At 45.0% G+C, this 15,255-nt stretch overlaps 1 protein-coding gene across 4 annotated transcripts in view; it reads left to right on the top strand.

The window, feature by feature from the left end:
- Positions 1–15,255, top strand: part of Arhgef37 (Rho guanine nucleotide exchange factor 37) — a 48,095-nt gene that overhangs the window by 11,349 nt on the left and 21,491 nt on the right. For 2 of the 4 annotated variants that reach the window (XM_029547252.1, XM_021214981.2), the window contains exons 2-4: positions 5,448–5,644; positions 7,146–7,269; positions 10,583–10,730. In XM_029547252.1, coding sequence (XP_029403112.1) covers positions 5,459–5,644; positions 7,146–7,269; positions 10,583–10,730 — 458 coding nt within the window. In that variant the 5' untranslated portion in view covers positions 5,448–5,458. Of the gene's footprint in view, positions 1–5,404; positions 5,645–7,145; positions 7,270–10,582; positions 10,731–15,255 lie in introns of those variants that run through there. The other 2 variants (XM_029547251.1, XM_029547250.1) reach the window with 1 other exon arrangement.

Genomic DNA, 15,255 nt, shown 5'->3' with positions numbered 1-15,255 from the left:
CCAGCCTGGTCTACAGAGTGAGTTCCAGGACAGACAGGACTACACAGAGAAGCCCTGTCTCGAAAAAAAAGAAAAAAAAAAAGAAAAAAAGAAAAAAAAAAAAAAAAAGAATATGGTTAGTAGTAGAACTTGAGAGATGGCCCAGCAGGTAAAGTCACTGGCTTTGCAAACCTCATGGCCTGAGTTTGATCTCCAGAACCCATTCAGAAAGCTAAAATGGCACTCATTCATAATACCAGTAGATAGAAGACAGGAGCATATCTGGGTACTCAAGGGTCAGCTACCCTGGTGTACAAGGCCCAGTGTCAAACAACAAAGAGACCCTACCTCAAACAAAATGAAGGTCAGGACTGACACCTGAAGTTGACCTCTGACCTCTGTACCTGTGTGTGCCTGTATACATAAGATACACTTGGTAATCAAGTAGGAGCAGGCTTACAAGGTGATTCATATACAAATTTCAATCTCAGACTCCTCTGAGCTTGAGAGCTGCAAGCTCTTTGTATAGGAATTTTTCTTCTGATTGCAACAGAGGTCTCATCAACCACGCCCCTCAGCCAGGGTCCCCCTCCTGGCCACTTTTGTTTTTATAGGTGTTCCTCAGTAGGGTCTTTTATTATCGCGGCTCCTGACCTTCACCTTGGACAGCTCTCCGTGAGCCATTTTTTTCTTTTAAAATGTATTTATTTCATGTATGTGAATATGCTGTCTTCAGACACACCAGAAGAGGGCATCAGATCCCATTACACATGGTTGTGAGCCACCGTGTGGTTGCTGGGAATTGAACTCAGGACCTCTGGAAGAGCAGTCAGTGCTCTTAACCACTGAGCCATCTCTCCAGCCCCCTTCTTAATTTTTTTTCATTTACATGTGTTTATTTGTTTCACACATATGTGTGTAGGTGTCTACATGCCATGGTGCATGTGTGAAGGTCAGAAGACAGCTTTCAGAAGTCAGCTCTCCCTTTCCACCTTGCAGGTCTTGGGAATTGAACTCAGGTCATCAAGGCTTGGTGGTAAACTCCTTTATCCACTGAGACATCTTGGCCTCCCTCCCTCTGCTTGTCTAATGGCAGCATCTTGCTGTACAATACCCAAGCCAGGAAATGGACACTAGCATACTACATGTATGTGGTTATTCCACAGCATTTTATCATGTGACGGGTTGAGTAACCTCCACTTATACATACCTGTATAGGTGTTCCCACCACCGCAAAATGCTCCTTCATGTTCATTTCTATAATGTAGTCCCATTCACTTTCTTTCTAGCCCTGTCCCTAGGCAGACAGCCACTCATCTGTCCTGTCTCTGTAATTTCATATGTCACTTGGTGGAATTACCGAGTACAGTAACCTAGGTTGTTCTTAACACAGAGTAATTTTCTTGAGAGCCCAACCAAGCCAATGCGGTGTGTCAATAGTTTGTGTTCATTTCTGATCGTTCTGTGGTACCGACAGGCCAGTCTGATCCATCCTTCAGCCGCTAAAGGGCACTCTGATTGTCTTCTGTGAGTATCCACATGTAGAATTTTGTGTGGACCTACATTTACTTCCTCTGGGTTAGCTGCCTAGGAGGGTGATAGGGTACATGCCTCATTTGAAAGAAACTGAAGAATTATTTTCCAGAGTAATGTACCCAGGAGGAGTTGGAGCCACAGGGGTGAGGCCGATGTGATGGAATGTTCTAAATCTTGACTCTATCAAGGTCAGCAGACAATTAATTGAACCATATGTAATTTTGCAACTGACCGTGCGTGAAATTGCATCAGGGACCCATGTAGCTTCTCTGTGTAATTTAGAAATTATATTATATTATTTATTTATTTATTGTGTACATGTGTAGGTTAGAGGACATTTTCTAAGTGTTGGCTCCCTTCTTTTACCACGTGTGTCCTAGGAATGGAATTCCTGTCCCTAGACTTATATATATTTGTTTGATTGGTTGACTGGTTTCTTAGTTTTCTAAGAGTTGTCTGTGTAAATGTTCCCAATTAAATACCAGATTCGGGCAGTGGTGGCGCACTCCTTTAATCCCAGCACTTGGGAAGCAGAGGCAAGTGAATTTCTGAGTTCCAGGCCAGCCTGGTCTACAAAGTGAGTTCCAGGACAGCCAGGGCTACACAGAGAAACCCTGTCTTGAAAAACAAAAAACAAACAAACAAACAAAAATCCGTTCTCAAGATATTCTCTAATCTTCTGACATTCTCTAGTCCTAATTGTTTTCCGTTAGCATGAGGCCAGCTGTCAGCTCTAGTGTCCCCCCCCCCCCGCCCCAGGATCCCATTGGTTCCTCTCCAGCCTGTTAATCACTGCTCTCCAATATCCTTCTTGATTTATTCCCCTGGTGGGCTGATCCTTTCCCCCGACTCACCATTTCTTGAATGGATTGTATTTCCTGTTAAGTTCCCAGTTGGCTGAGATTGGCCACAATCATTTCCTTGTTCCCTCACTGAGGGCACAGTGGCACCAGCCCACTCACCCCTGCTCTGATTTAGTTCCCTGGAGATTTCTCTTAGGCGATTTCTCTTGCTCTGGAGTTAAAGGTTACATCCGTTCGGGCTTCTCTGAGTGTTTCTTAGTAGAAAGATTTTTTTTTTTTTTTCAGGTCATCTTGTCCATACCATGGCCTTATTTATACAGTCTTAACATTTAGAGACAGCGAGTAGAGAGTACATGGGAGTTTCAGAGTTGAGAAGGGTGGGGACCAGGAATGGGCTCAGGGAAGAAGAAGAATGCTACAGGTGGAGCCTGGGAGGGGTGCAGCAAGTACAGAGGAAGCACAGGGGCAGGGAGAGAGGTACCGCCTTCCCTCTGGCTGGCTTCTGGCCGGGGGCAGTGAAGCTGAGCAGGAAGAAGCTATGATGCTGTGGGTAGCAGGGGGTGAGCGCCATGACTGCAGCTTGTTTCAGGGACTTTAAACTGGAAGCACGCCCAGGATAAATGTGAATGGATGGCAGGGTTGGAGGGAGGTCTCAGTTCAGAAAGATGGTCCTGGAACTTTTGAAAATCACCCGGCAAAGCTGGGCGTGGTGGTGCACACCTTTGATCCCAGCACTCAGGAGACAGAGGCAGTGGATCTCTGAGTTTGCGGCCAGCCTGGTCTATATGGTCTCTCTGTATAGCCAGAGATGTTCAGAGAGACCCTGTCTCAAACAAACAAACAAACAAACAAACAAGAACAAAAAGAGAAAAAGAAGAAAGAAAAATCACTTGGCTATAGGCTCTAGGTCATGATTGATGTCCAGAGCCAGGAACCATGGGGGAGAAAAAGAAGGAGGACTTAGCTGAGCCAAATGAAGAAATCTGGGTCAACGACTGTGTTACCCCTGGGTATTCACCAACAAAACTCCAAGTCAGCACTTTCAGAGCCACATGCATAGCAGAGTACTTTTCACCATACTTAAGCTATGGAAATAACCTCAGTGGCCTCCAGCCAGGGAGTGGCCAGGCTTTGATACATACGGTAGGATTTCTTTTTAGCCATGAGGAAGAATGGAGTTGTTTCATCTATAGGAAAACAGATGTACTAGGGACTATCATGGTAAGTATGTCACAGGAAGACACTATCACAGGTCGCCACTCACTTGTGGACTTAAGTTTCTTTTCTTTTTTTTTTTATATATTTATTTATTATATGTAAGTACACTGTTACTGTCTTCAGACACTCCAGAAGAGGCCGGCAGATTTCATTACAGATGGTTGTGAGCCACCATGCGGTTGCTGGGATTTGAACTCAGGACCTTTGGAAGAGCAGTCAGTGCTCTTAACCACTGAGCCATCTCTCCAACCCTGGACTTAAGTTTCATATAGGTACAATGGGGACGGCATGAAAGGAAAGGGCTGCTGTTTATGGGGAGGAAATGTGAGCAGAATACATGTATATATATCTACATGGGCATGGCCTCATGAACCCAGCATAAAATATTTTTAAAAAGATGTATGTATGTATGTATGTATATATGTATATGGTCACTGTGTTCAGACGCACCAGAAAAGGGCATCAGACCACATTACAGATGGCTGTGAGGTTCCATGCGGTTGCTGGGATTTGAACTCAGGACCTCTGGAAGAGCAGCCAGTGCTCTTAACTGAGGAGCCATCTCTCCAGTTCCCCAGCATAAAGTGTTTTTAAAATGAATGAGTGAATGCCTGAATGACTCTGGTTCAAACTTTGGAAAAAATAAATAAAAGTGTTGTTAGGAAACTACATTGAGTCCTGGGAAATACATTTCTTTTTTAAAATTATTTTTTATTGATTATTTGGGAATCTCACATCATGCACCCCAATCATGCTTACCTCCCAGTTTTTCCTATGTCCACAACACCCTCCTTCCCCCACCCCCCAAAAAAAGAAGAGAAAAAAAAGAAAGAAAAAACCCAGTCCATTGTGTGTTGTCTGTATACTCATTGGCGGATGCTCACATCCCTAGTGGCCGGTCCCCTGCCTCCAAGGGCGAATGATTCTTTCTTTGTTCTCCATCTGCATCCTCTCCAGAAGCTATCAACTTAGGAAAGCCTTGTGGCAACTGTTAGCTCTCCCGCACGCACTGACATAATCGTGGTTTCAGGTGTCTGCTCAGACAAGGACCATCCACACAGACTTCAGGCATCAACATGACCCTTGGCCATTGGACCCGCAACCCACTCATGGCCCTCAATGGCTGCAGAGACCACAGGCCTCAAACTCGGCCTCAGGTGGCTACACATGCCACACACATCAGGATCCCCCTCCAAAAAAAAAAAAAAAAAAAAAAATTCTGAAGACATTATCAATTCATCAGGCAGTGGCAGAGATGCACGCGTATGTCCACATGTATCACAGGATTCATCCTGCCCAGGACAGCAGCATGGACCACCTATACCAACCTGGCCTTCAGTGGCATCGAGGACCTTGGTGGTCCTTTGAGGGGATCCGATCCAGAAAGGGAACTTTTCCTCATCCTGGGCCTCCGTCATTGCCCAGAGTTAGAGGGCGTCCTAAGGCTGGGAAGCAGGTCCGGGGGGCTAAGTCTGTATCTGCTTCAGCAGCAGGCTGTTGTATACCATCCCGCCAACCCTACTAGGCAATGGCAGCGTGTCGGCCTCAGCACGCGCTCACCTGTCTCAGCCAATCACAGCTCCCGTTCCCGCTTCTCTTCGCGGTGCTTGTCTTTTCCACCACTCCGTCGTTGTAATGGCGCCAGCCAACCAGTGCCTCAAGACAGAGGCAGCCCTTTGGAAATGAATTTCCAGTGTCAGCAACAACCTGAGCTGTTGTTTGACCTCTCCTATCGTTCAGACACCACCCGCAAAAGCCAAGAGTTCACGGACTCTGTTTAATAAACAGTCGACTCTGTTTGCAGCTAATGACGTTTTAGGCCACTTGATGAGTAGGCTTCAAGTTAGGGACAACATTTCCCGGGAGATGGAATGAGATGTCTACCTTACAATTGTATTTTTTTTTCCCCAGAACCTGTGGACATGGCTGACTTTGGAGCAGATGAGGCCTCTTCCAAGGCAGAGAATCCTGTGCAGGAAAGCCAGGGCGCGGAGGACAGATCGCTGCTCCATCAGAGGCTGGCCATCAGAGAGCTCATTGACACAGAAGCCTCCTACTTGCACACGCTGCGACTCTGTGCCTCTGACATCAGAAGCCACCTACAGCAGGTACTCATGTGCCCCCACAGCCTGTCTTCATAGGAAAAGGAGTGGTCTGCCTCTAAGACCCCTCACCATAGATATAAGCTGCGGGTCTTTATTGACTGGCCATGTAGCTTTCAGCACGGCCTTGAATGACTTGGGCGTGTCCAACTTGAAGCCTATTAGCCATAGAGGCTGAGGATAGCTATGAACTTAGCCTGACATAAAATAGTAAACTTAAAATATGAAAATATCATTGTTATCTTCTTTGGTAACTCAATTTTGCAAGGTTTTTGAATATATATATCTTAAGATTTATTTATTGTTTATGTATGAGTACACTGTAGCTGTACAGATGGTTGTGAGCCTTCATTTGGTTGTTGGGAATTGAATTTTGGACCTTTGCTCTCTCTGGTCAACTCCACTAGCTAAGCCCTGCTTGCTCCAGTCCAAAGGTCTGTTTATTATTATACATAAGTACACTGTAGCTGTCTTCAGACACACCAGAAGAGGGTGTCGGATCTTATTACGGGTGGTTGTGAGCCACCATGTGGTTGCTGGGATTTGAACTCAGGACCTTCAGAAGAGCAGTCAGTGCTCTTAACCTCTGAGCCATCTCTCCAGCCCTATTTATTTTTAATTAAAAAAAAATCTATCTATCTATCTGTCTGTCTGTCTGTCTGTCTGTCTGTCTGTCTGTCTATCTATTTTAATGCATTGGTGTTTGGCCTGCATGTCTATCTATGTGAGGATGTTGGATCCCCTGGACCTGGAGTTACAGAGTTGTGAGCTGCCTTGTGGGTGCTGGGAATTGAACCTAGATCCTTTGGAAGAGCAGCCAGTGCTCTTAACCACTGAGCCATCTCTCCAGCCTCTTGAAGATTTATTTTTATGTGTACGAGTGTTTGATGGCGTATGCTTACATATAACTGTGTGTGCGCCTGAGGAAGCCAGGGAGGATGTGAGATTCCCAGGAGCCAGAGTTACAGATGGCTGTGCGCTACCATGGTGGGTGCTGGGGACCTAGGTCTTCTGCAAGAGCAGCAAATGCTGAGTCAAACAAGCTACTGAATAGGCTAGGAAGAAGCAGGAGCAGGCTGAAAAACCTTCAGGTCCACCTCCATTACTCCACTTCCAGCAAGGCTTACCTCCCAAAGGTCTCATAGCCTTTCCAAATAATGCTACCGAGCTGGGGAAGAAGTGTTTAAACACACGAGTCCTTGGGAAACATATCATATTCAAATCATAACACTAACCTCTTGCCCAGCCCCAAACTAGCCCCCATCCCCAGCCTTAAGCATTCCTTCCATGCTGGACACTCTGAACTTGATGTCTCTTTTTCTTGTTAAGCAATGTGGGGACCTAACTTACGACATTCCCAAATCTTCCCCAGTATTTATTGCATTGGGCAGCCAGTCTTCCCAAGAGCGATCCGGCCCCAGATAGCATGAGTGCCCAAGTCTGTCCCCGATAGTCCCCTACCAGGCCCCCAGTCTCTGCATTTTTTTTTTTTTTTTGTTGCTTTCAGCTGCCACCAGGAGATCTGGACATCCTGTTCTCAAACATCGATGACATCATCCAAGTGAGCAGCAGATTCCTTCCAGGGCTGCAGGAGACAGCCCGCAGGGAAGAGGAGCAAGCGCACCTGATTGGTAAGCAAAAGACGCAGGTACTCACCCACACCGTCTTGCTTGGCTTGCTTGCCCACGGCTTTGACCACAGCCTGTGCTTACTGCAGAACTGGCTCCCGAGCTCCAGGGAAAATCATCAAGAGGGGAAGTCTGGGCGTGTCAGAGGACGCAGGGCACTCATCTAGTGTCTGATCCCTCGAGGCGGCTTCCTCGAGGCGAAGCTTTTAACTCATGTACCTGGGAGGAGACGCTGAACCCACAGTGCTTCCCAGTTTAGTCTCAACATGGTACTACTGATTTATTTTTTTTATTTTTTATATGTATGAATGTTTTGCCTGCCTGCATGTCTCTGGACCATGTGAGTGCCTCGTGCCTGCAGAGGCCAGAAAGGGGCACTGAATCACTGAATCTCCTGGAACTAGATTTACAGATGGTTGTGAGCTCTCATGTGGGTGTTGGGATTTGAACCCGGTTCTCCTGAAGAGTAGTAAGTGCTCTTAACTGCTGAGCCATCTCTCCAGCTTCTGTATATTTTTAATTAGTAGATTTTATTTTTTTAGAGCACTGTTAGGTTTATAGAAAAATGACCGTGGTACCAAGCGTCAGAATTATCTCAAACCTTGTTTTTAAGGCAGCCGTCTTCTTTGTCTCTTATCCCTACGGTGCTACCCCAATTCCTTTACTCTTCCCACCTGCTCTCTATAAGTAACCGGATTCCTATTAGAAGATACAGAACACTTTAGGAAACCGCTCCAGGTCTATTTCATCTTCTCCACTTGTTCTAACTTTACTGTACCTGCTCTCGAAATTAAGCTGACATGAGACCCCAGCTCAAACCACTCCCTCTGCTTCCTGCCACCACTGGATTACAAACTGAGCGCCTGGCTGCGCCCCACTTAACGCTGATGCCCCGGGCAACTTGGCTTTAGTATCCATGTGTTTGCGCCCCTGTGTGCCTGGCTCACTCTGTTCCCAGACACACCAGCGTCAATGGCTGTCCTCAGGCCAGGGTTACCTGACTCTGGGCCTTGCTATTGTCATCCACAAGCTTGAAAGTCTAGCATCCCCTGGGCTTCCTGGGCCTGGTTACTTCTGCTCTCTGGCAGATGGTCACATTATCTGTAAAACCTTCCTCAAATAGACACCCCTCCACACACACACACCTAGTCTTTGATGTTTCTTGGGCTTTACTTTAACATAGTCTTTCCTTGGTATCTACAAGGGCAGGTTTCCCCTCACCGGTGCTCAAGCAGATTCCTTGTGTAAAATGGCCTAGTACTAGCTAGCATACACCTCCTGAAGCTCCCCTGGACACTTGAAACCACCGCTAGAGGGCTTCCGACAGTTAGCACTGAGCAAGCGGTGTGTAGAAGGTTGCTACGCTGTGCTGTTCAGGGATGGAGGCAGCAAGAAAAGGTCTCACATGTTCAGCGCGGACACTGTTTTTCTTTATAAAAAATGTTTGATACAATTTAACATAAGGACATAAGAATGATTTTTTAAAAAATGATGAAAACAGCATTTTAAATAGAAGTTGCATGGAGATTTCTAATATCCCATTAATGTGTGAGAATGTTTGACCTGCCGATTACAGGGAAATGAATGGAAACTACAACAGGCACAAAGCAATGTTTTTTTCTTTAAAAAGATTTAATATATATATATATATATATATATATATATATATATACTGTAGCTGTCATCAGACACACCAGAAGAGAGCATCAGATCCCATTATGAAAACAAATTTGCATACTAGTGAGATATTTGCATACTAGTGTTTATTTTTAATCTAAAGAATTAAGTCTTGGTTAAATATCAGATACTTTACAACATAAAACATCATCAGGGGCTGGAGAGATGGCTCAGGGGTTAAGAGCACTGACTGCTCTTCCAGAGGTCCTGAGTTCAAATCCCAGCAACCACATGGTGGTTCAAAACCATCTGTAATAAGATCTGATGCCCTCTTCTGGTGTGTCTGAAGACAGCTACAGTGTATATAATAAATAATATAATAAATAAAAAAATCATCAGGTTTTTTTTTCTGAGTTGATCAATATTTTGATTTGACCATTATTAATGTTGAGAATTCCACTTTGTCTGAATCTGTAGTACAATGACAGAAGTGTAGGGGATCTTTTTACTAAAAATAAATAAATAAAGAACTAAGTAAGTAAATAAATAAATATTAAGGAAAGTCCTGTCCTAATTCCAAGCCAAAATTTGACCACGTTTAAAAAACTGAAACTCTAGTCAAGCAGTAAATTTTATTTTTATTTACGTGTGTGTGTGTGTGTGTGTGTGTGTGTGTGTGTCTGTGTGCGTCTATGTCATAGGTGTTAATGTATCTCTAGAGGCCAGAAGAGAGCACTGGAGTCTCTGAAGCTGGAGTTACAGGCAGTTGTGAGCCACCCAGTGTGGTTGCTGGGAACTAAGCACAGGTCCTCCGACAGAATGGCAAATTATTTCTATGAACTACTAAGCCGTTTCTCCAACCCTCACAAGCAGAAAATACTAAAATTGGGCATTCTATCACAAAGTGATCCAAAGGTACACTAACTTGCTACATATGGAGTGACAGTAGAAAAATATTAAATGTCTCGTTTCCCACAACTAAACCAGTCTGTCTCTGTAAGAGCAGAAAACCTTGTATATGTGGAGAAGATGCTGCGACTCCTCTCATATCATCCGGGGGTCTCAGGTCTGAGAGGTATTGCAGGCAGTGTTCACTGGGGTTGTGTAGCATGAGGTCGCCTGCAGAACAAAGTGCAGATGTTGCCTGTGTTCAAAACCAAGGCTGCAGAGGAAGTTCCATGAGGCCGCACAGGTGGGCATGGTCAGAAACACCTCAGGTTCATAATCAGTTTGCTTTAGAATTGATCTCCGGTTACCCTGGGTATGGAAATGTTTTACTCTTGCCAAACTTCCCCAGACCCCACATTTAGGTCTGCAGCCAGCCTCATCTGGGGTTATAACCTAGAGTTTAAGAACCTGGACCACCGGGGCTAGAGAACTGATGGGTTAAAAACACTGACTGCTCTTCCAGAGGTTCTGAGTTCAAATCCCAGCAACCACATGGTGGCTCACAACCATCTGTCATGGGATCCGATGCCCTCTACTGGTGTGTCTGAAGACAGCTATAGTGTATTCATATGAATAACATAAAGAAATAAATCTTAAAAAAGAAAAGATATTTAAGAACCTAGACCCGACACCATCCTGTCACCCACTCAGCAGCGTCATGAAATGGCTGGAAAATAGAAGCAGACTACCTCAGAGCTGACTCTACCTTCCAATTTGTAACTGATAACCCTTGTTGCTTACTGGTCGTCAGGTAACTTATTCCTGGAATTCCAAGAGGAGTTTGAACAAGTCTATAAAGTCTACTGTGCCAACTATGACCAGGCCCTGCTGCTGGTCAAGGCGTACCAGAAGGAGCCAGAACTGCAGAAGGAGATCCAGGGCATCATCGAAGCTGCCGTGTGAGTACCGTGTCAAGTCTTGATCCTGCTGGGGTCTGCTCAGGCGGGTCGGGGCCTGTGTCAGCAGCCAGGCCTCTCTCTCAGTCAGGAAGGCCTTGCTGCTAGTCAGTGTTCACATCTCTGTGGTCTCAAACAAGGCTCCAGGCTTCCTTGTGTTCTCGAGTTTCTGTCAGTTTGGATTTCTATGGATAGTTCTTTTGCATGTACAAGTAGTTACAAATATACAGTCTTATTTCCTTCCTGCCTGCCTTCCTGCCTCCCTCCCTCCCTCTTTCCCTCCCTCCTTTTTCTTTGTTGTCTTTCCAGACAAGATTTTTCTGTGTATTGCTGGCTTTCCTGGAACTCAGTTTGTGGATCAAGGTGACCACAAACCTGCTTGCCTCTTCTCCGAACTGCTAAGACTGAAGGAGTGCTCTACCACTCCCAGAGCACATTTTTTTTTTTTTTTGTTTTTTGTTTTTTTAAACCTACTACTTCTACTTCTCTATCTCTACCCACAATAGGGTTTCTTTGTAGCCCTGGCTGTCCCGGAACTCTCTCGGTAGACCAGGCTGTCCTTGGAATTCACAGAGATCCTCTACCTGCCTCTGCTTCCCTAACCTGAGCGCTGGGATTAAAGGCATACACCAGCATGCCTGGCTAAACTTCTAACCAGAAGCCACTTACATTTATCTTTCTCTTGGAGGTGCTTCCACTTAAACACACATCATTCCTCATCCTTTGAATTCAAGAACACATGTGGTCATGGTCACTGGTGCTATGACAATATTTCCCTGGAGCACTCTGCGTGATAAAATTAGAACCCTCACTTAGTAATTGTGACCAGAAGTTCCTCTACTCTGGCCCAGCCAGATGAGGAAGCTATTGGATCACATTCTAGGGCATGTGGGGGAAAGGAACTCCTTTAGGAGCTGAGGTTTCTGGGTGGGGAAAGGCACCTGTGAGGGCAGACATCAAAGGATACAGGACAATATCATCTGTAATGGTGGGAATATGGAAAGAAATCCCCCAAATCAGAGGAGTAAAGTCAGCCATAGACATTAAAACTATGCAATAGATAGCCTCAAATGTCAGGACTTCAGAGACCAAGGAGATACATAAAGATGTGAATATAAAATAATGCTCAGGAAAATTAAATTCACACGCACACACTTGCTCCAGGTGGTCATGACAGCTTGTTTGACCCGTGTCGAGGTGGGTGGACATTCAGTTTGTTTTCATTCTCTCAGTATTATGGACGGGGTATTTTTTTCAGGATCTGCAGTCATGTTATTCTGCTGCAAGGCACATTTTTCAGAAGTATAACTAAAACCTCCCTGTAAAGATGTGCCCATTTATATTCCTGTCAACAGCACACGCTTGTCTTCCACAGCCATTCCAGTGCATCATGTCACCAAACCTTAGGAGGCTTGCCCTGGATTAGGCCAGGAGGTGGTCTCTGGATGGCTTTATTTTGCCTCTATCTTTCAAGTTGGCCATCTCTTTGGACATTGAAGAGTCTTTTGTGGATATTTTGTTGTGACTCATTCTGTTTCTATATTAAAGATTTGTGTGTGTGTGTGTGTGCATGTGTGTGCATGTAAAAACAGATTTCTCATATTGTTTGTGTGATTTATTCATTATTGGTTCTCATTTTACTATTTCCCTTTTATCAAAAATTTAATATTTCTTTTTTCACATTTCTTGATAATTTCATCCATGAGTGCTGTATTTATATCATTTCATCCCACCCAACCTTCCTCTGCCTCCAACTCCTTCTGGGTCTCATTCAGTTCCCTCTCAAGCTCAGGACTTCTTCTTCTTTAATTATTACTGTTACACACGTATGTATATATATAAAACACATATGTGTATGCACACACATACATATATACATATCCTGCTGAATATATTTAGTGTTGGGCATATGTATATGAGCTGAGATCATAGATATAAACAAGGGCTGACCATGTGGGATTAGATAACCTAGCAAGAGGATCACACTTGAAGAAGTCGAATTCTTCATCTCTTGGTAGCCGTTAGTTGTCTATAGCTCTTCATCCAGAGGGTAGCTGTTTTTGTTTTTCGTGGTTTTGGTGTTTTGTTTTGTTTTGTTTTTTTTAGTTTTTGTTTGTTTAAGAAGCCAAGGCAGGGGGTTGCTATGAGTTCAAGGCTAACCTGGGCTACATAGTGAGACCATATCTCATAATACCAAAACTTGGCTGGATGGGATACTGTACACTTTTAATCCCAGCACTCAGGATTCAGAGGCAGGAGGCTCTCTGTGAACTTGAGACTGGCTTGGTGTGCGTAGTGAGTTCCAGGCCAGCCAGGGTGACATAGCAAGATCCTGCTCGTAAACAAAACCCTCCAAAGCCTACAACAGTGAAAACCCAGAGCCACCAAGAAGCCCCAGGTACAACTTAAGCTTGCCAAGTGGGAATTGACTTGAGAAATCAGGGTGGTGGAGGCAGGACAGGAAAGTCATCATTACCTCACACAGGTGATCCTTTACACCCGAGCGAAAGCGCTGAGCAGGCGTGCGCACCTGGCATGATGTGAAGCCGGGCCAGCCTTTCTTATCTGCCTTGTCTTCCTGTCAGTCTTCGATCTCCTTCCATCAGAGTCTCCTTTTCAAATACTCATATCTGAGATCCTCTCCTCAAAAAAACAAATTGTCTCATAGGTCTCAAAAACATAGACTTTTGTAGGGCTATTTATTAGATGTGAGGCAGACTACAAAAACCAGGAAAGCTAGAGCCCAATGTGGGACAAAAGGGAGTGGTGGAGACTGTGGTAAAAGGGAGATGGCAGGACCCTGTTGAGAGCATAGAATGGCTTTAGGAGAGTGCTGTTGTCAGTAACTTTGGATAGGTAATAAACGACCTAAAACAGTCCCTTAAAACAACATTTACTGGGCAGGCAGGGTGTGGCTCAGTGGGCAAAGGCACTTGACTGCTGCCACCAAACCTTACCACCTAAGTTCACTTTCCAGAACATGGTGGGAGTAGACAACATTCTCCCGCAAGTTGTCCTCTGGCCACATACATGTGCTGTGTGTGGCCCACCTGTGTCGACATACATACACTTAAATAAATGGGCAAATATTAAGAAATAAGATTTTTCAGAGAAGCAGAAACTTAGGAGGGATACCTAACATGGGTTCCGTTCCTGCCCTCCCTCCCAGTCCCCCAGCCATGTTAGGAGCAATAACTAGTTGTCAACGAGGTTTCTGTTTGTCCTATTTCTGCAGCTCCAGAGCCAGGCCCACATGGTGGCAGACTGGGCTCAGCCCCTTCCTCTGAGAGCCATTTCACGGCTCAAAACCAATTTCCTTATGGGTCTGATGGGAGTCCTAACAGGACTTGGTGGAGCGTAGACGCACGACACCAGGGATGCTAAATAAGGCCCAGCTATTCTAGTCATCTCAGCCAGGCAGGAATTTCGTCACTCTGCAGTTCTCCATCCTGTCCGTTGCATTGTCTCCTTTTATACCAAGTATTAACTGTGTTTATTATCCTGAAATAAATCCTGGAATGCGGAGCCTGTCTATAAGTGAACTGGGGAGAGCCAGTGTGATGCTAACTCTAATATGAAGGAGGAAGGAAGGGGAAGCATTTTCTAGCAATGTGGGTTTCCATGAGCGCTCGGGCACCAGCACTCCAGAGGCTGCGAGGAAGCGCTCTAAAATGAGCTTGCCTCTATACGTAGGAAGTAAGTTTGGAGGTCGGGAAAGAACATCCTGAAGCTGCTCTGTTTAAGTAGAGTACAAGAAGCTTTCCAGTTTCCTGAGGCCCCATTTATCGGCTCTTGATCTTAGAGCCTGAGCCACTGGAGTTCTGCTTAGGAAATTTCCACCTGTGCCAATGAGTTCAAGGCACTTTCCCACTTTCTCTTCTATGAGATTGAGTATATCTGGTTTTATGTTGAAGGCCGTGATCCACGTGGACTTGAGCTTTGTACAAGGTGACAAATATGAGTCTATTTTCATTCTTCCACATACAGACAGCCAGTTAGACCAGCACCATTTATTGAAGATGCTTTCTTTTTTTTCCATTGTTGGCGTTTTTGTCAAAGATCCAGTGACCGTAAGTGTGTGGTTTTATTTCTGGGTCTTCAATTCTAGTCCATTGGTCAACATGCCTGTCTCTGTACCAATACCATGCAGGTTTTTTTTTGTTTGTTTGTTTGTTTGTTTTTATCACTATGGCTTTGTAGTAAAGCTTGAGGTCAGGGATGGAAATAGAGAGGGGCCTGAGGAAAAGAAGGTCCACCGACAGGCCCAAAGTGGGATCCAGTTCAAGGGGAGGTCCCATGGCCTGACACTATTACTGAGGCTATGGAGTGCTCACAAAAAGGAACCTAACATAACTGCCTTCCGAAAGACCCAACAAGCAGCTGAAAGAGTCAGATGCAGATGTTTGCACCCAGTCAATGGACAGAAGCAGCTGACCCCTGTTGTTGAATTAGGGAAAGCTGAAAGAAGCTGAGGAGAAGGGCAATCCTGTAGGAGGACCATCAGTCTCAATTAATCTGGACCCCCCCC

The sequence above is a fragment of the Mus pahari genome, chromosome 15, assembly GCF_900095145.1.
Source record: "Mus pahari chromosome 15, PAHARI_EIJ_v1.1, whole genome shotgun sequence".
Classification (NCBI taxonomy): Eukaryota; Metazoa; Chordata; class Mammalia; order Rodentia; family Muridae; genus Mus; species Mus pahari.
This window is presented reverse-complemented; position numbering and strand designations above follow the sequence as displayed.